This window comes from Narcine bancroftii, chromosome 3 (assembly GCF_036971445.1).
Source record: "Narcine bancroftii isolate sNarBan1 chromosome 3, sNarBan1.hap1, whole genome shotgun sequence".
Lineage (NCBI taxonomy): Eukaryota > Metazoa > Chordata > Chondrichthyes > Torpediniformes > Narcinidae > Narcine > Narcine bancroftii.
The window spans coordinates 5186757-5207850 of NC_091471.1; the positions used below are offsets into that span (position 1 = coordinate 5186757).

A 21094-nucleotide genomic window follows, 5' to 3' on the forward strand; every position below is an offset into this window, starting at 1 on the left:
TAATGAATGATAATGGGCGTGGACACAGTTATAGTCAAGGGGAACTGCCCTTGGTGGCAGAGATAATCCACGCCCAATGCCAATAGTGCAGACTAAGCTTAGTGAGAGATTGACAGCATGGCACAGATTTACCACAGGTGACAATGTAACTAATCCCACTCTGAAGTCATGGAGCCATACAGCAGAGAAAAGCCCCTTCGACCAACTCATCCAAGGTGTCTACCTGATCAACTCCCATTTGCTAGCATTTGGACCATGCCCCTCTTAAAAATATTAAAAGACTCATCCCTTCGGACCACACTCTGTTCACCTCACTCCTGTCAGGAAGAAGATTCACAAGGGTGAGATAACACACCTCCAGATTCTAAGACACTTTCTTTCCTGCTGCTATCAGACTCCTGAATCAACCTCACAATCTTGAAAATATCTTGCCTTTACACAGTCCCACCTGATATCTCTCTATGATTCTGGACGGTCTTACCTGGTGTACTGTGTATGAGCTGTCTAACTGAACTACTCACCAAACAACCTCTTTCACTGTCTCTTGATGTGGTGACAATAAACAAACTTGAACTTGAAAGGAGGTGTTTCTTGATCATTCTGATGAAAGGTCTTTTGCACCTCCAGATGGCTTCTAGGCTATGAAGACAAGAAGCAGAAGACAGACGTGCACTATAGGTCATTGGGAGGGGAAGGTAACTTCAACTGGAGGTTCGTCTTTCCATTCGATTTCCTGCCCACGGAACAAGTCTGTTCCATTGCTAAAAAGGTGAGTGAGGGGTGTGAGTGGGGAGAAGAGTTTTTAGAATCTCAAGCAGCCTAATTCTTACCATTTGGTCAGGGCATGGACCTCTCTGCTATGGCATCATATTATGGTGGCTTTTTTAAGCGTTGAACCTATGCTTTTCTTCCACTGGAAATGTGTGATGGGACATTAACGAGGGACCTTTACTTTCCATCGCACCAGTGCTGTTCCTGCTCTGGGAAGATGTGAGGAGGTGGTGCAAAGGAAGTTTTACTCTGTATGTTACCCAGACAGTGTGTGATGGGACAGTGTAGATGTTCTATATCTAACCCAGACAGTGTGTGATGGGACAGTGTAGATGTTCTATATCTAACCCAGACAGTGTGTGATGGGACAGTGTAGATGTTCTATATCTAACCCAGACAGTGTGTGATGGGACAGTGTAGATGTTCTATATCTAACCCAGACAGTGTGTGATGGGACAATGTAGATGTTCTATATCTAACCCAGACAGTGTGTGCTGGGACAGTGTAGATGTTCTATATCTAACCCAGACAGTGTGTGATGGGACAGTGTAGATGTTCTATATCTAACCCAGACAGTGTGTGATGGGACAGTGTAGATGTTCTATATCTAACCCAGACAGTGTGTGATGGGACAGTGTAGATGTTCTATATCTAACCCAGACAGTGTGTGATGGGACAATGTAGATGTTCTATATCTAACCCAGACAGTGTGTGATGGGACAGTGTAGATGTTCTATATCTAACCCAGACAGTGTGTGATGGGACAGTGTAGATGTTCTATATCTAACCCAGACAGTGTGTGATGGGACAGTGTAGATGTTCTATATCTAACCCAGACAGTGTGTGATGGGACAATGTAGATGTTCTATATCTAACCCAGACAATGTGTGATGGGACAGTGTAGATGTTCTATATCTAACCCAGACAGTGTGTGATGGGACAATGTAGATGTTCTATATCTAACCCAGACAGTGTGTGATGGGACAGTGTAAATGTTCTATATCTAACCCAGAGTATATCTAATCCAGACAGTGTGTGATGGGACAGTGTAGAAATTTTATCTCTAACCTAAACAGTGTGTGACGGGATAGTGTACAAGTTTTATATTTAACCTATACTGTATATGGCGGGTCAATATATACATTCTAAATCTGACCCATACAGTGTATGACTGGACAATATAGACATTTATATCTGACTGTTACAAGATCAAACCAGCAGCCACAAAGAAGGCAGATCATACAGGGGTAAAGATGAACAATTACTTTATTAACAAAAAAATTCACCTTCAAACTTTAATTCAAACCACCCCCCCCCCTCCCTTTTATAACAATGCCCACTGGTTACTAAGCAAATCTCTATAACAGTGTAAAACTAATAAATTCCCCAGCCTAAATATAACATATGTAATTAAAGTCTAAGTTATATTTCCAACCAGCCCACAGAAAAACTTAGATAGACACAAAACACACAAAACTTCGATCTCAACTGAAGCAAAGATCATAAACAAAATTCAGTTTGTTTGGTAAACTGAAGTCAAAAGAATTTTGAGAGAGAGAGCACAAAATTCGAAGTTGTCTTGTGTTGCTCACAGAGAGAGGAACCACTGGCTTGGTCCGGATCCTTCTGGCTGCCTTCGGAACGTTCATCCCTTTTAAAATGCCCAACATTCTAAACTGTCCTCCAGACTCATGCTCTGGGCCTCCTTCCACTCCACAGCACCACCCAGTGGTGGTTTATCGTCCAAGTCCAGAAATCGTTCGATCATTTTCTGCACATGCTCAGTCTGTCTCCCACTCTCTCAGCAGTTGACCTTCACCTTGGCTCTCTCAGGCAAACTGTCACTTTTTAACATAAAGCCACACAACACATACCCATACAGTGTGTGACCGGACAGTTTAGACACTTTATATCTAACTCATATAGTGAGTGATGAGACAGTGCAGATGTTTTATATCTAGCCCATACAGTGTGTGATGGGATCGTATTGAAGTTTTAAACCTAACTCATACAGTGTGACCGAGCAGTGCATCCTGATTTAACCCAGTGACTGCGAACCAAACCTCGCTTTTACTTGTTTGGATTCCCTAAGCGTAACGATTTGCAGAATTTTTCCACACTTCAGTAATCACTTGAACTGTCCCATGTCTCATTGCAGGAACATTTTTGGAGTCTGGATAAGACTGAGCTCAAAATCTCTCCGCAGCTCATCATTCAAATCTGGGACAACGACAAATTTTCATTTGATGATTACCTGGGTGAGTCTTTCTCATCAACAGTGTATCCCCATCACTTTAAAAAGTCACTCTTGGAAGGTGTAGGCGTTGCAGGTGAACTGTGGGGTTTACTCTCTCAGTGGCAGTACCTCTCAAACAGAGGTCTGGAACATGACTTGGTCTGTGGGGTTCAGCAGACAGTTTGACCCAGATTCAATCAGGCTGTCTCTATGGAGTTTGTGGGTGCAGGATGTCTTCCGGGTGCTCTGGCTTCCCCCCATATCGCAAAGCTGCGTGGATGAGTGGGTTAATCAGCCTTTGGGTGTGGCAGAATCTGTGAGAGGTAGATCCATAGAAACTGGCCTTTTGGTCCATCTACACCGTAATTCAGCCTAGTTCCACAGACCTGCACCCCGACCATAGCCCTCCTATCCAATTTTTTCTCAAATGTGAAAATTGAGCCTGTATTCACCACTTCAGCTGTCCACCGTCTCACAGCACCCTGCATGAAGAAGTTAATGTTCTCCTTTCCACCCTGAACCCATGTCCTCTAGTTCAGGAGTCACCCAGCCTCAGTGGAAAAAAGCTTGCTTCCATTTACTTTACTAGACCATTCATAATTTTGTGGACCTCTATTAAATTTTCCTTCATTCTCCGACTCTCCAGGGAATAAAGTCCTAAACCATTTGACCTTTCCCCAAAACTTGGCGTCTCAAGTCCCAGCCATACCTTTGTAAATTATCTCTGCACTCTTTCAATTTTATTGTTATCTTTCCTGTCTTCTTTTCTTTGGCTTGGCTTCGCGGACGAAGATTTTTGGAGGGGTAATGTCCATGTCTTTCCTGTAGTTAGGTGAACAAATTCTGCAAATTTGGCCTCTCCAATGTTTTACACAACTTCTCCATAACATCCCAACAAAGCCAACGTGCCAAAAGCTCTCTCTTACGACCCTATCTACCAGTGATGCCACTTTCAGGAAATTATGTGTCTGTATTCCAAGGTCCCTCTGTTCTACTGCTCTCCTCAGTGCCAGAACATTCACTGTGTATGTCCTGCCTTGTTTCTCCTCCAAATGTGGAACCCCTCACACTTGTCTGCATTTTGCAGCCCATTTTTCCAGCTGATCCAGATCCCTCTGCAAACTTTGAAAGCCTCCCTCGCTGGTCTCTACACCCCCAATCTCTGTGTCATAAAAGATGATGGGAATGGGGTAGGATAAAATGTGGTTGGTGAACATTTTCACACAAAATATAATAAACAATTTCTGGAGAAACTCAGCAGGTCGAGCGACATCAGTAGGAGAAAAGAGTGGTGAACGTTTCAGGCCAGAACCATCATCAAATCTCGATTCTGACCCGAAACAGTTATCATTCTTTTTCACCCATACTTGCTGCTTGACTTCCTCCAGTCGATTGATTGCTGCTCTAAATGCCGGCATCTGCAGTGTACTTACTGTGTGTCTCCAGTCCACACACAGGGTGGAGGGGATGATACTTACTGTGTGTCTCCAGTCCACACACAGGGTGGTGGGGAAGCTAATTACTGTGTGTCTCCAGTCCACACACGGGGTGGTGGGGATGTGGAACCAGCTGAGACAGGGGAGGTGGCAGAGGCAGGGATGATTGCAAGGTGTAAGAGGCAATTATCGGAGGGAAAATCTTGTCTGTGCAGGCTCTGTGCAGATGGACCTGAACCAGATGCCCAAACCTGCAAAGACAGCAGAGAAATGCAGCCTGCTGACGCTGGAGAGTGGAGCTCACATCTCCCTGTTTGAGCAGAAGTCTGTCAAGGGGTGGTGGCCATGTGTGGGTGAGAAAGGAGCTGAGAAGATCCTCGCGGTGAGTTATATACCGCCGTCGTTTAATTACTGAATCAGATTACAGCAACAACCCACCTTCATTTAGCCCCGGGATTACAACAACAACCCACCTTCATATAGCCCCGGGAATACAACAACAACCCACCTTCATATAGCCCTGGGATTACAACAACAACCCACCTTCATATGGCCCTGGGATTACACCAACAGCCCACCTTCACATAGCCCTGGGATTACAACAACAACCCACCATATAGCCCAGGGATTACAACAACAACCCACCTTCATATAGCCCCGGGAATACAACAACAACCCACCTTCATATAGCCCCGGGAATACAACAACAACCCACCTTCATATGGCCCTGGGATTACACCAACAGCCCACCTTCACATAGCCCTGGGATTACAACAACAACCCACCATATAGCCCAGGGATTACAACAACAACCCACCATATAGCCCAGGGATTACAACAACAACCCACCTTCATATAACCCTGGGATTACAACAATAACTTTCCTTCATATAGCCAAGGGTTACAACAACAACCTGCCTTCTTATAGCCCAGGGTTGCAAGAACAGAGTTGGTCCTCTGGAACCTCGGGCCTGCTCCCCCATTCAATAAGATCATGGCTGACTTTTGCTGTGGACTCAGCCCCACCAACCGACCTTTGTTCCTTAACTCTGAAATCCCCAATGTTGCAAAGTCTCTCAAAATGTCTCTTCAATATATTCATTGAGGCAGCTTCTACTCCTTCTTTGGTGAGAGAATTCCACAGATTCACTCATCTCTGGGAGAGCAGTTCCTCCTTATCTCCATCCTAAATCTGCTCCCCCAAATATTGAGGCCATGTCCACTGGTTCTAGTCTCACCTCCAGTGGAAACAACCTTCGTGCCTCTATTTTATCTGTTTCATTAAGAGTCCCTCTTATTCATCTGAATTCCAGTGAGGCGACTCAATCTCTCCTCATAAGCAAACCCCCTCATCTCCAGAAACAACCCGGTGAACCTCCTCTGCACCATCTCCAATGCCAGTATATCCTCTCTCATGAAACGAGAGAAACAACACCCTCATCTAACTCTGGGTTCAACTGATGATTCTTTTATTGATGTAATAAAGCATAAGTTACACAAGATTTCCTTCAGTCTGTTGGAGGGGAGACTGTATCCACAGACTGACAGTACAGGGGATACTCTATGTCCACAGGCTGAAAGTATGAGGAGACTGTATCCCCCCAGTCCTACAGGGATTTGGATCACACGAAAATTTCAGCCAAGCCGCACACTGTCGATGCCGGCAGCGAGCTCTGCCTTGCTCCATTCCCCGCTGTTAATGAATGTCTGTCATTTACTCGCCTTCCTCTACCCCAGGGCAAAGTGGAGATGACACTGGAGATTGTGACGGAGGAGGAAAAGGAGGAACGACCTGCAGGTCAGGGGCGTGACGAGCCCAACATGAACCCCAAGCTCGAGGAGCCAAAGTAAGCTCTTCTTATTGGATAACGTTGCCACTGTGTGTTGTACAACACCCGTTTGTTGAAGCTCGAGAACAGGCCCAAAGGATCTTTATTCTATGAAGGCTGAGGAGAGGCCTTTACCGAGGTTTATAAGAACATAAGGGGAATGGATAAAGTGGTTATATTCGAGATGCTTTTATTGTCAAGTAAAAAAAAAGGTAATATTGCATGAACTTGCCTTTAGTCTGCTGTATGGCAAAGATCCGCCATCAGCAAAAATTGCCCGGGCCCCTTACAGTCAGAGAAAGAGAAGCAAAAGACAGTCACTGAGTGTCCGTGAATTTGCCTCCAGTCCTCCTGCAGCCTCCGCAGTCACACAAATCATCGGTAACCTGAGCTCCAGATCTAAACCGCTGACACTAATCAGGTAGCCTTCAGTGTCCTCTCGCATCCCGTTTCCAAATCCTGGTACCCATTCAGGCAATTGCAAGCCAGGCTCCAGCAGGACACAGGCTGGCATGAGTGAGGCGCCATCAATAACTCAAAAGACTGAGGTTGAGAAACCAATAGGCTTTTATTCACTTAAGAACAATGGCACATCCCCTACTGTTCAACTGTCCTGCACTGAGCACCTTTATACAGGGGAGGGGCCACAGGTATGGTCGGCCAATAGGTGTGCCTGACCAGACAGTTATATGCACATTCACCCCTCATTTTTAAATAGAGAGTCCAGCAGGGTGAAGTGGAACTTACAAAGTTACAATTCAAAGTCACAAATTCAGTCTTTCAGGTAGTCTTGTCGTTCGCTGGGACCATCATAGAACCAGTTGTGGCTGCGGTGCCACGGCAGGGTCTTGGATGGTCTCATCAATGTTGTGCTGGTGGATGGGTGCCAATGAGTCCGATGTATTCTCCTTTAGGACAGGGTACCAGGGGTCAGGTGCATCATGTGTGTGTGCAACAGAGAGGTGGGGGAAATGGGGGTATTTGGTGATCAGCAGTGGTCTCTAAGGCCACTGAGGGAGCCGAGTTCCTGACAGAGATGGTGTCATTGTATCCATCAGGGTATGCTATGCAGGCATATTGGGGGTTGGCATGGGGGAGGTGGACCCTTTCGACCAGGGGGCCAAACTTATGGCTTCTCAGATGTTTCTGGAGCAGGACGGGCTCTGGGGACATCAGCCTTGCCTGTAGGGTGGTCCCTGTCACAGATTTCCTGGGGAAGGAAAGCATACGTTCATGTGGTGTGGCAGTACATAGCAGGGACCCAATAGAGTGGAGGGCCTCCGGGAGACTGGGAGGCCCTTAAACCGCAAGGCTAGCAGGACTGCCTTCCAAACCATAGCATTCTCCCTCTTCTCTTGCCCGTTACCCCAGGGGGGCCCTGCTCGTGGCGATACCCCTGGCCAATGGGTACTGGCACAGCTCATCACTTATTATGGAAGGCCCTCCAGTCACTGTGGATATAACTGGGGAAGACAAGCAGAGTGAAGAGGCTGTGCGGGGCCTTGATGACTGTGGCAGCCGTCATGTCCGAGCAGGGGATGGCAAGCGGGAAATGGGAGTATTCGTCAATAATGCGGTCAGTGGAGGGGAGGGTTCTTTAAAATCGACACTGAGTCACTCAAAGAGGCAGGTGGCTTGAATTAATTGTGCCCTGTTTGGCCAGCAGAACTATGGCTTGTTCTCAACACAGTCCTGGCAGTTCTTTATCGTGGACCTGATCTCATTGATGGAGTATGGCAGGTTGCGTGCTTTGACAAAATGAAAAAACCTGGTATATTCAGGGTGGCAGAGATCATTGTGGAGGTTTTGCAGTCAGTCTGTCTGTGTGCTGGCAAACGGGGCGTCTGGCAGCTCATTACGTCAGTACAGAATGTCGTAATTGGAGGTGGACAGTTTAATCCTCCACCTCAATATTTTGTCATGTTTGATTTTAGCCCACTGATGATTGTTTAAATAGGAACGCAACTCCACATTGATCAATCAGCAGGCTGAATCTCTTACTGGCCAGGTAACGGCGCCAGTGCCACACTGCCTCGACAATGGCCTGGGCCTCTTTCTCGACTGAGAAGTGCCAAACCTCGGGACCCTGTAGGGTATGTGAAAAAAATGCGACTGGCCTGCCTGCCTGGTTAAGGGTGGGTGCCAGGGCAGAGTCTGATCCATCACTTTCCACCTGAAACCAGGTGGATTTGTCCACACTGTGCACCGTGGCCTTGGCGATATCTGCCTTAATGCGATTGAAGGCTGTACGAGCCCCCTTTCGCGGGCCATTTAAATCCTGCACGGAGCCGTCGGGAGTCGGACTGGGCAGCTGGACCCTGCAAAAGGGCGCTGTGTCTCGCGCCCTGCTCTCCCCAGGTCCACACCGTTGGCCCACTGTGGTGTCAGTAGCTCTGTCAGCGGTGCTGGTTTTATCCAGCCGTGGAACACAATTCTGACATTCAAAAGGCATTTGGGCAGATATATGGATAGGAAGGGCTTGGAAGGAAATGAACTCAGCATGTCAAACAGTATACTTTATGAAGCGAAGACAAAGAAACATAAGCAATGTTTTTGGGCTTGAGATGGATCTACTGCAGGTAAGTGGGACTGGCCCAGAATGGTAACATGGTCAGCATGGAAGGGCCAACTCCATGCTCTTTGACTCTATCCCTGTTCTTTGTCACATTATAGTCTATCAAGTCAACTTTAACATGCATATAACAGTAGAAAGTCAAAGAGCAAGTGAACATTGCCGCGTATAGCATTACAGGGCAAAGACTGACTGCTGTACAGGAAGGGCAGCATGAGATCACCATGGAGAGATTCATTCAGGAGACTGCTGGGTGTGGAGAAGAAACTGTCTTCAATTGTCTCAGCCAGACCTCTCTGGACTTTGTGTGGAATTCTGCAACAGTGTTTGTCTGTCTCTCTCTCCCTCTATTTCCCTCTCACTCTCTCTCTCTCTCTAATGAAAGCCAAGTGGCTAATTACAAGAGAATAAGCTCCAGTGTTTTTTGGCTGGTCATGACCTTGTTCTGTGTACAGTGGGGTGTGCGAGGTTATGTTGGGCTGTGGGCCATGTACCAAGCGGAAGAGATTTAGTTTAATTTGGCATCATGTTCGCTGCAGACATCGTGGGCTGAAGGGCCTGTTTCTGTGCTGCACTGCTCTGTGTTGTCAGTGTTCTATGTTTTATGTTATTTTATTTATATAAATTTAGATATAAAGCACGATAGCAGGCCCTTCAGGCCCACAAGCCCATGCCCTCCAAATACACCAATTCACCAACAATCCGCGTATATAATTGAAGGGTGGGAGAAAACTGGAGCACCCAGAAGAAACACACGCAGACACGGGGAGAACATACAAACTCCTAACAGACAGTTCCAGATCCAAATCTGGGTCGCTGATGCTGTGATTAAGTTGCGCTAACTCTTGTCCAACATTCCCGTGATTCTCAACCTGTGTTCATCCACAGACCATCTGAGCCCTTCGTAACTTACCTCCATCCACTTAGAACAAACTCGTGGTCCACCAGTGAGCTGGGGAAGAGTGGGTCTGGGAAGCTCAAGCCCCTTCTGTCAGTTCTGGTCGGGTAGGTGCTTTGGAGAGGGGACAGAGGAGATTTAACAGGATGATGCCTGGATTGGAGAACGTTTCTTGAGGCAAGGTTGACAGAGCAAGGACTTTTCTCTTTGGAGCGATGAAGGATGAGAGGTAACTTGATAATGGAAAATAAGATTATGAGGGGCTTAGATTTATTAAACAATATTTATTACTTCTATGTACTGCAAATCTATTTGTCTGTATGTGTGTAACGTCTGGATGTGTGTTTGCATGTTTTTGCACGAAGTATCAGAGAATGCGTTGTATAATTGGATGATAATGTTCTGAGGGGCAGCACGGTTAGTGTAGCGGTTAGTGCAACACTGTTACAGCGCCGGCATCTAGGTTTCAACCTGGTGCTATCTGTAAGCAGTTTTTACATTCTCCCTATCTCTACATGGGTTTCATCCAGGTACATTGGTTTCCTTCCACCCTTCAAAATGTATTGGGGGGTGGTAGGTCAATTGGGTGTAATTGTGTGGCACAGGCTCTGGGCCAAAGGGCCTGTTACCGTACTGTATGTGACCTTTATGTAAGATTAAGTCAACAGTTAACAGTTTATTTCCAGGTGGCAGCAATATTAATACCAGAGGTCACCTGTTTAAGGTGAGTGGAGAAAAGTTTAGGGGAGATGTGAAGAGGTTTTTAGACAGAGAATTGTGAGTGCCTGGGATATATTCCCAGGGGTGGTGGTGGAGGCTGGTCCATTTGATAGATTTAAAAGACTCTTAAAGACACAGGGATGTAAGAAAACAGAAAGAGGGTTATGGGTGTGAGGTGAGGAAGGACTAGATTGGTTTGGAGAAGGTTTCCATAGGACAGCACAACTTTGTGGGCTGAAGGGCCTGTACTGTGCTGGGAAGTTCTTTGTTTTATTACCACTGATAGCTTTGTAGTTTTGTATTGGTGGGACGATCTATGAACCATTGAGAATTTTTGTTTCTGTCCAAAGTAGAAACTTGTTTATAATATGACTTCTTTAATGTGTCAGTATATTTACTTCTTTTGGTCAGTATGTGACCATTCCAGTCATTAGCTCTTTATAACCATGTTCAGAAGACGACAGAGAAGGGTACTGGATCCCACAACTGAAATATAACAAAAAATGCTTCAGGATATATCTTGTACCCTGATTTGTCTGCCTCATAATTCTGTAAATTGGTGCAGATTCCTTCTCCCGAACCGCACACATGATCTCTGCTCTCTACCATGTCAGTAAGCCTGGCCTGCACCCAGTCTATGGCCCTCCATACCCCTCCCATGCATGTTCCTGTCCAAGTTTTCCTTAAATGTTAAAATTGAGGCCACATTCACCACTTCAGCTGGAAACTCATTCTGCACCTCCACCACTCTCTGTGTGAAGAAATTCTCTCAAACTTTTCTCCTAAACTTCTCTGCGTTCACTCTTAACCCACGTCCTCTTCTTTGTATCTCACTGAACCTCAGTGCAGAAAGCCTACTTGCATTTACTCTTCCGAAACCCAACATAATTTTAAATACCTTTATTAAATCTCCCCTCATCCTTCTGTGCTCCAAAGAATAAAGTTCTAACCTATTTAACCTTTCCCTGTAACTCGGTGCTCTTCTCCCAACCATTTCACCATCTGGAAGATGAGTCTCAGTTCAATCATTGGGTTCATCTTCCTTCTCTCTGTTTGGGGTATGAATGGGGTCCAAGAGAGCTTGGGGAATGGCACAGCACCCAAAGGTGCTGGAGGAACTCATAAGGTCAGCCAGCATCCATGGGAAATGAAAGGCCGTGTTGACATAGGACTGATATAAAACGATACTGGGGAAATTATCATGGGTTACAAAGAGATGGCAGAAGAATTAAATCAATATTTTGTATTCACTGTGGAGGACATTAGTAATATCCCTAACAGACAGAGGCTTCAGAGAGTAGAATTGGACACAATTAAGATTACTAGTGAAGTTGTGCTAGGAAAATTGAATGGATTAAAGATAGATAAATCTCCCGGACCAGACGAGGTACACCTGTGGGTTTTGAAAGAGGTGGCTTTGGAGTTTGTGGATCCATTGGTGACAATCTTCCAGAAATCAATAGTCTCTGGCATGGTTCTGGGGGATTGGAAGGTTGCGAATGTGGTTCTGCTGTACAAGATAGGTTGGAAACAGAAAAAAGGGAACTATAGATCTATAAGTCTGACATCAGTGGTTGGGAAGATATTAGAGTCAATCCTCAAGGATGAAGTTATGAAATACCTGGAAATGCACGACAGGATTGGTCCGAGTCAGCATGGTTCTTTAAAGGGTAGATCCTGCCTGACCAACCGATGAGCATTTTCTGAAGAAATCTCAGTTAGGATAGACAAAGGGGTGGCTGTGGATGTTGCATATTTGGATTTTCAAAAGGCTTTCGATAAGGTGCCACATGTTAGGTTGATAAATAAGATGAGGGCCCAGGGAATTACAGGGACGCTATTAGACTTAGAAAATGACAAATGTCATATCGGCTCCACAGCTTTTGTAAGAGCTTTGAAGAGTGCCCAAGAGACTTCACTAATGGATTGTTGTTTACAAAAGGCAACAGATGAAAGATCTTGTTGGAGCCGCAGATTGTATGGAGTTGTTCTAAGAGGGCCATGTTGTTTTGCAAGCAGAGAGAGAAAGCAGGTTTTTTCTCAGAGAGAGAGAGAGAGAGAGAGAGAGAGAGAGAGAGAGAGAGAGAGAGAGAGAGGAGAGAGAGAGAGAGAGAGAGAGAGAAAGAATTCAGTTCTGCAGTTTTACAGACAGCAGCAGCAGCTGGAACTGGAACAGGACAAGCTGGCAAGCTTGTGGAAAACCCCATTTGGAAAGCGGGTTGTGAGTTCTTGGTTCAGCCTGGTAAAAGCCCTTGTATCAATGCAAGAGGAGAGGACTGGCTGTCTAATGCTTCACTTGGAATAAGAGAAACAAAAAGGAACTCTGTGGTGACCTGAAAGAAAGAGGTGATCATCTGGAGAACCCTGGCAAGAAACTTGTTTTGTCAATAAGACACTGGAGTGGCTGATTAAAATAGATCAGTTGTGGATGTCCTGGAACAACAAATGTCTCTTTCAACTGACAAGAACCTTCCTGAGCGGTAACCATTTACCTTTCAAGCACCAAAGCCTGGTGAACTTTATAAATGTTAAATTCTGTGCACAGTCTAAGAATTGCCTGCAACCAGTGAACTTGGAGGAATGAGAAGTAAGATTGGACTGTGAACCAAAGAACTTTTCTGAACTTACACACACATTAAGAACACATGCACATAGAATTAGAAGGGGGTGAAGTTAATAGATAAGTTAAAGTTTGATTCTATTTTCATGTTTAAAGATAATTAAAAGCAACTTTTGGTTAAGTAACCATTTGTCTTGGTGAATATCTATTGCTGTTGGGTTTTGGGGTCCTCTGCAGGGAAACATAAACACAGATGGGAGTGGTTTAGAGGGATAAGGGCCAGGTGGGACTAATTATGGTGGAACATTTTGGTCAGTATTGTCAAGTTGGCCTGAAGGGCCTGTGTCCATGCTGTGTGACTCTAAGAAAGACCACCAAGTCTTCAGTGGCTTTCTTGTCTCTCCATGACAATGCAGAGAGGCAATCCAATGAACGCCCACCTACACACTATCCCTTCAGGTGCACTCTGAGCCCCCTCCATCTTCTGTTGCAGGCGACCGCAGACGTCCTTCCTCTGGTTCACCTCTCCCTTCAAGACGGTGAAGTACATAGTGTGGAGGAGGTTCCGCTGCCTGATCCTTGGGCTACTCCTGCTCTTTGTGCTGGTCCTCTTCATCATCATCTTCCTCTATTCCTTCCCGGTAAGCCACGGGGCGCCCTGCATCCGTTCCACCCACTTGTGCTGGCAAGCAGGAGAAACGTGGGGGTGGGGGGTGGGGCATCTTCACGACACACGCATTGGGCCGGGTGGGGACTGCTGATATCCAGATGTTTACTCAGGTGGGACGGTCTCGAACAAGGGGACAATCACAGGATTATCGAACATAGAACATAGAAATCTACTGCACAGTACAGGCCCTTCAACCCACAGGGTTGTGCCAGCCTAATAACCTATTCTAACAATGGCCTTGAATTTTACAACTGCATAACCCTCCACTTTCCTCAGTTCCACGTATCTAATAGTCTGTATAAAGATCCTTTTGTACCTGCCTCTACCACCATCACCAGCAGGCACACATTCCATGCACTCGCCTCTCTCTGAGTGATAAACACCGCTTACTTACATCCCTGTACTTACTCCCAAGCTATGCCACCTCATTTTACTCCTTTCAGTCCTGGGGAAAATCCTCTGGCCATCCACGCAACTGATGCCATGCTGTGTTGGTTCTTCTGGCAGGGGGTGGGGCTTCTCTGATGTCTGTGGAGGGCAGGAAAATTGGGTTGTTAAAGGGGAAGGTGATCACCTTTGACAGGATTTAAACCTGAAGAAATTGTTGAAGGTAAGACAGTGGATGTGGTACGTGTGGATTTTAGTAACATGTTTGACAAGGTTACCCATGGTAAGTAAGAAACTCATGAGGCATGCGGTTCGTGGAACCTTGGCTGCTTGGATTCAGAATTGGCTTGTCCACAGAAAGCAAAGGGTGGTAGTCGAGGTTGGTGAATAGCGGCTTTCTCAGGGATCGATTCTGGGACTTCAGCTTTTTGTGATTTTTTTTTATAAATGATGTAGAAGAAGTGGATGGATGACACAAAGGTTGGAGGTGTTGTGGATACTGTAGATAATTGTCATAGGTGACAACAGGATGTGTACAAGATGCATAGTTGGGTGGAAAGTGGCAGCTGGAGTTCAATACAGATACACAAGTGTGAAGTGATGTGCTTTGGATGGTTGAACTTGATGGCAGAATATATGGTTAATGGCAGGATTCTTAACAGCATGGAGGAACAGAGGGATCTTGGGGTTCAAGTCCATAGACTCTTCAAGGTTGACGTGCAAGTTGATAGGGTGGTTAAGAAGGTGTACGGACTGTTGCCCTGAGGGGATTGAGTTCAAGAGCTATGAGGCAATGTCTATTAAAACCCTGCTTAGTCCACAGGACTGCAGAGTATTGTGTGCAGGTCTGGTTACCCCATTACAGGATGTGGAAGCTTTGGAGAAGATGCAAATGAGATTTACCTGTAATTGGAGAACAAGTCTAATGAAGCAAGGTTTACAGAACTAGGGTTTTTCTCTTTGGAGCAATGAAGGATGAGAGGCGACCTAATGGAGATGTATAAGGTTATGAGGAACTTAGATAGGGTGGAGAGCCAGCACCGTTTTCCCGGGGCGACAATAGCAAATACCAGAGGGCATCTGTTTAAGGTGAAGTTTAGGGGATGTCACTGATATGCATTTTGCATAGAGAGGGGTGGGTGCCTGGAATGCATTGCCAGGGGTGGTGGTGGAGGTTTGTACAATATGGTCCTTCAGAAGACTCTCAGTTAGGATGTAAGAACAATAGAGGGTTATATGTGAGGTCGGGAAAAGTTAGATTGTTGTGGAGTAGCTTTACATAGGTTAGCAGAACATTGTGGGCCGAAAGGCCAGTACCATGCTGCAATGTTCTATGAAGGCTGTGTCCTGTCCGGGGACAGGCTCAAGGAACTGAATGGCCTGTTCCTGGTCTCATGTATGAGACATGACAGAGATCAGCACCTGCCATTGGTCTGTTTCCCATCAGTCTAATTAATGGGCCTCTTAACTCTTTATTAGTAAAAACACGCCGAAATACCAAAGAAACATAGCTGCCCTCGCAGCTTCCGTAGGAGACAGAGATATGTTGCTGACATTTCGGGCCTGAGCCCTTCCTCAAGAGGAATAGGCAAGGGGCATGCATTATCTCGAGAGGAAATAAAGGGTGGCCAGCAATTCAAGTCTGAGCCCTTCGTCAGGTCGAAGCAAAAACAGGCAGGCACCTGAATAAAAACATGGGGGGAGGGGGAAGGAAGGGAGGAGAGGAGGGAGGAAAGGGGAGGGGAGGAGCATGGACTAACACGTAGGAGTTAAGAGGAAGTAACTGAGAAGTGGTGGGGGAGAAGGCAGAGGGTTCCTGTCAATGTACTTGTTCCTGCCTCCACCACTTCCCCTGGCAGCTCATTCTTCACTCTATGTGAAAAGTTCCCATTTAAATCTCTCCCCTCTCACCTTGAATCTCTGCCCTCTGAGACTCTCCTACCCTGGAGAAAATGCTCGATCCATCCACCTTATCTAGGCCCCTAATAATTTTATAAGCCACCACAAGGACCATAAGATGATTGAGCAGTATTAATCCGTTTGGCTCATTGAGTCTGCTCCACCATTCAAATCGTGGCTGATGTTTTTTTCTCTCAACCCCATTCTCTGCCTTTTCCCCAGAACCTTTAGCACCCTAATCTATCAAGAAACTACTGTATCATCCTCTGCTTTAAATCTACCTAACAGCTTGGCCTCCGTAGACGCCTATGGCAACAACTTCCACAGAGTCACCACCCTCTGGCTGAGCTCACCCTTCCAACACTTCAAAGAAAACAGACCCAACCTTTCCTGGCTTCTTCTTAGAACAGAATCCCTCCGGTCCTGGCAATATTCTTGACATCCTTCTCCACACCCTTTCCAGCTGAGTGAAGTCCTTCTTATAGCTGGGCGACCAGAACTGCACACGGTACTCCCAAGGGAAGAGCCACCCTGTCTTGTGCAGTGGGAACATGACCCCCCCACACCCCCCATCTCCTGTTCTCAAAACTCAGATTCCACATCTCTGGTACTGGTCGACCATGTCTGCCTCAAACATTCAGCTTGCAAGAGATATTCCATTGACTGCAGAGGACGAAGTTCAGAAGATGAAACGCATGAAGCTGCTCAATGGTGGAGGATCTTCCAGGCAGAACTCTTTCTGTAGACAACAGAGAAGGAAGGGTTCACTAAGCCAGTGTGGCTGTGCAGAGTGTCTGGAATCTGGGACTCCATTTCCCCAAGATTTAGAAACATAGACAAATTGGTGCAGGAGACGGCCATTTGGCCCTTCAAGCCTTCACTGCCATTCAATATGATCATGGCTGATCAGTACCCGGTTCCTGCCTTCTCCCCATACCCCCTGATCCCCTTAGCCACAAGGGCCAAATCTAACCTACTCTTAAATATTGACAAGGAACTGGCCTCAACTACTTCCTGTAGCAAAGAATTCCACAGATCCACCACCCTCTGAGAGAAGAAATTTCTCCTCACCTCAGTCCTAAAAAACTTCCCCCTTATCCCTAAACTGTGGCCCCTGGTTCTGGTTTTTCCCAGCATTGGAAACAACCTTCCTGCATCTAGTCTGTCTAAACCCTGAAGAATTTGATATGTTTCTATAAGATCCCTCCTCAATTTTCTAAATTCCAGAGAATACAAGCCTAGTCTGTCCAACCTTTCTTCATATGCGAGTCCCTCCATCCCTGGTATCAGTCTAGTGAACCTTCTCTGCACCCCCTCCATGGCGAGGATGTCCTTCCTCAGATAAGGAGACCAAAACTGTACACAATACTCCAGGTGTGGACTCACTGAGGCCCTGTAGAACTGTAGCAGGATCTCCCTACTCCTGGACTCAAATCCTCTTGTCATGAATGCCAACATAGCATTCGCCCTCCTCACCGCCTGCTGCACCTACATTCCCACTTCAATGACTGAAGCACAGCAACACCCAAGTCTCGCTACATCTCCCCTTTTCCTAAACAGATACCATTTAGATAATAGTCCCCTTTCCTGTTCTTACCTCCAAAGTGCATAACCTCGCATTTATCCACATTATATTGCATCTGCCACGTCTTGGCCCACTCACCTAACTTGTCCAAATCACTCTGCACCTTCCTAGCATCCTTTACACAGCCAACCCCGCTACCCAACTTCATGTAATCTGCATATTTTGAGATATTGCGATCTATTCCCAAGTTCAAGTTTGTTGTCGCATGTACAAAGAGGCAGTGATTATGGCTGCATTGTGAACAGTCCAATAAGACATCTCTTCAAGTCAGACACACTACAAGAGTGCCGAGTTACAGATGTCAGTTGGACTGGTGCAACAGCAGTGTTATTGATGTAAGGTTCATTCAGGAGCTAATAACAGCAGGAAACCAACTGTCCTTAAATCTGGTGGTGGGTGATCTCTTCGCTCGTGAATTTCCTTCCCGAGGGAAGGGGGGGGGTTGGGTGCATGGGGAAGGTGAGGGGAGAGTGACTTGGGTGGGATGGGTCGACTATGTTGAAGAAGGATATGGTTGGATGCTGGCAAGTGGAACCAGCTAAGGTGCACAACTCGGTCAGCATGGACCAGTTGGAGGAAGGGACTGTCTCTCTGCTCTGTGGCTATAGAATTGGGGTTGGGATGGAGGAGAGATGGATGCAACACTGATGCCTAATTCAGGAATTCTCTCTCTCTCCCCCCCAGGAATATGCTGCCATGAAGCTGGTGAAGCCATTTAATTGAGGCCTACATTGAGGAGAGCACACTGGTGAGATGGAGGGGGGGGAGATGGGCACTCAAAGCAAGAGACCGCCCACCGCTGAAAACCTGGCCATGCAGGACAACGTGCTACCTTTGAATATTACACCATGACGTTATGCGTAGACCGAGTGGCAGGCTCCCCCCGGTCGCTCGTGAGTGGGTAGGCTTCGGCAGCCGCTGCCCTACATACCCTGCCGATGGAGCTACTTAGCAGAGATCCCGCAGCTCGCAAAGTCTTGCTCTGCATAAATTTGCCTCAGGTCCCTGCCCTCCCACCCACCTTTCGCTGTGCCAACACCTCATCATCCCGTGAGGGCCAGAACGGGCCTCAGTGAAGGCCGAGACAGACATTTTTGGGTGTCCCCCCCTCATTCCTCAGCGCTTCATCCTCTTGCACTTGTTCACTACCTTACCCAACACCCCACCCCTCCCCCCCCCCCACTCCACCCTCCACAAACCCAGCAGGACCAAAATGCCAGCTCCTCCCTCCCTGCACCCAAGGGACGGTTCAGTGACCTCCAGAGATGGACACACCCTGGTTGGGTGCAGAGGCATAGAAAATAATGTGGTCAGTGAGGAAACCACCCTGTCTCATCCCTACACCCGCCCGTCTCCCACGAAGGACACAAGCCTCACCTCACCTCCGGATTCTTCCCTGGAGACTTCCCTTCCCATCTCCTCACCTCCAGAATGCTACAACATTTGTCCGCATGATATAATCTTCATTGTCCTGACATCTGCTCGTATGGCACTAAGTCTAATTTTGTTTGCAATCCCTCCCAGAGCACTCTGGGACATCTCACCCCTTTTCTGATGTGTTTCTTTTTAAAATAAATTAAATTTTAAAAATTTATTTACAGCCTGGTAGAAGCTGTGTCTGGCCATTGAAACCTGTGCCAACCAGTTAACCCACTAAGCCTGTATGTTTTAGAGGGTGGGAGGAAACCAGTGGTCCTGGTAAAAACCACAAAAGACACAAGGAGAATGTAGGCACACTCCTTAGACACACTCTAGGTCTGGATTCGAACCCGAGTCGCTAGTGCTGTTGGACCTTTGCACTTTTGGAATCCCCAGTTTGTAACCCCAGTTTACGCATTTAACAAAGGCCAACTGCAAGAGCAATGAATTAAACACCAGTCCTTCTCAACCCTTCACTGAACACGAGATTTTCTCCACTTGCTGGATCAGCATGAGAAGTGTGTGCCTGCGTGTTGGTCGATATGAAAGAATAACTGTTTTTGTGGCATTGGCTTTGCCAGAATACGATTCTTGGTATGTTGGAGTTTAAATAATATGAATAAATATATATTTTAAATGCATTGAAATCTCCAGTTTTCTTCAGACACATCATGAAGCTATGATTAAAGCCTCTGTGCAAAATATTGCCTGATCCTCCTGAAAGGCACATCACGGTTAGAACAGGAAACCGACAGGATCCCAAACCCTTTCCTCCCTCACAGCCCATAACTCAACATTTTTCTTACATCTATGTGCTTATCTGAGAGTCTTTTAAATGTCCCTGTTGTCCCATTCTCCACCACCACCTCCGGCAATGCATTCCAGGCACCCGCTACCCTCAGTGTGAAAAATCTTACCCCGAAACTTTCCTCCACTCACCTTACGCAGGTGTCCTCTGGTGTTTGATACAGTTGTCCTGGGGAAAACGATGCCGGCTGCCTACCTTATCAATGCCCCTCATAATCTTATACACCTCTATTAAGTTACTTCTCATCCTTCGTCGCTCCAAAGAGAAAAGTCCCAGGTTTGCCACCTTTTATTCAATAGGCCTGGTTTCAAATCCTGGCAAATCTCCTCTGCACCATCTCCAAAGGATCCACATCATCCCTGTAGTGAGGCGATCAGAACTGAATGCAATTCTCCAACTACTCCAGCTGCCTGCCACTTCTTTGCCTCATGAAAGCAACCCATTGTCATCAAGGCAGAAACACACGTTTACAGAGTTTTATAGAGTTTTAAAATATGCTTAGGCTGGCTCATGGAGAAATAGAGAGGGTTCGGGCTGTGAAGTAGGGAAGGTTTAGATTGCTGAGTAGGTTATTATAGGTGGGCAACAATTCACAGGCACAAGGGTCTGCACTGTGCTGTGATAAACTATGTTATAGATTGGGTGGAAAACTAGAATTTTTTAACCCTCATGACAGGGGCATGGGGTTGAAGGGAAAGGGATGGTTTACAGGGGATCTCAGAGGTAAGAATTAGAGAGGTTGTAAAATGGATTTGAAATTGGCTGTGTGGGAGAAAACAGAGAGTGGTAGTGACTGGAGGCCTGTGACTAGTGATGTGCCTCAGGGATTGGTGCTGGGACCATTGTTATTAGTTGTCTATATCAAGTTTGTTATTGAAACAAAGATAGGAGGCATAGTGGACAACGAGGAAGATTTTCAAAGCTTGCCGAGGGATCTGGACCAACTTGGAGAATAGGCCAGTAAATGGCAGATAGAGTTTAAAGCAGTGTGAGGTGTTGCATTTTGGAAGGGCAAACCAAGGTAGGACATCCACAGTAAACTTTCGGGCACTAAGGAGTGCAGAGGAGCAAAGAGACCTGGAATACAGGAACATTGTTCCCTGAAGGTAGCATCGCAGGTGGACAGGGTTATAAAGAAAGCTTTTGGCATCTTGGCCTTTATATATCAAAGTATTGAGTACAGGAGTTGGGATGTCATGTTGAAGTTGTTTAAGACATTGATGAGGCCCAATTTGGAATACTGTGAGCAGTTCTGGTCACCAAACTACAGGAAGGATATCAGTAAGATAGAAAGAGTGCAGAGA

The 21094-nt window shown here is 46.3% G+C and overlaps 1 protein-coding gene across 12 annotated transcripts in view; it reads left to right on the top strand.

Moving 5' to 3' along the window:
* dysf (dysferlin, limb girdle muscular dystrophy 2B (autosomal recessive)) overlaps nt 1-19623 on the top strand; it is a 444465-nt gene extending 424842 nt beyond the window's left edge. For all 12 annotated transcript variants that reach the window (XM_069923420.1, XM_069923428.1, XM_069923419.1 and 9 more), the window contains 6 exons: nt 628-769; nt 2930-3029; nt 4659-4825; nt 6181-6290; nt 13516-13663; nt 18248-19623. In XM_069923420.1, the coding sequence (XP_069779521.1) occupies nt 628-769; nt 2930-3029; nt 4659-4825; nt 6181-6290; nt 13516-13663; nt 18248-18286 (706 nt within the window). In that variant the 3' untranslated portion in view covers nt 18287-19623. The remainder of the gene's footprint in view (nt 1-627; nt 770-2929; nt 3030-4658; nt 4826-6180; nt 6291-13515; nt 13664-18247) is intronic.
* The last annotated feature ends 1471 nt before the right edge of the window (nt 19624-21094 follow it).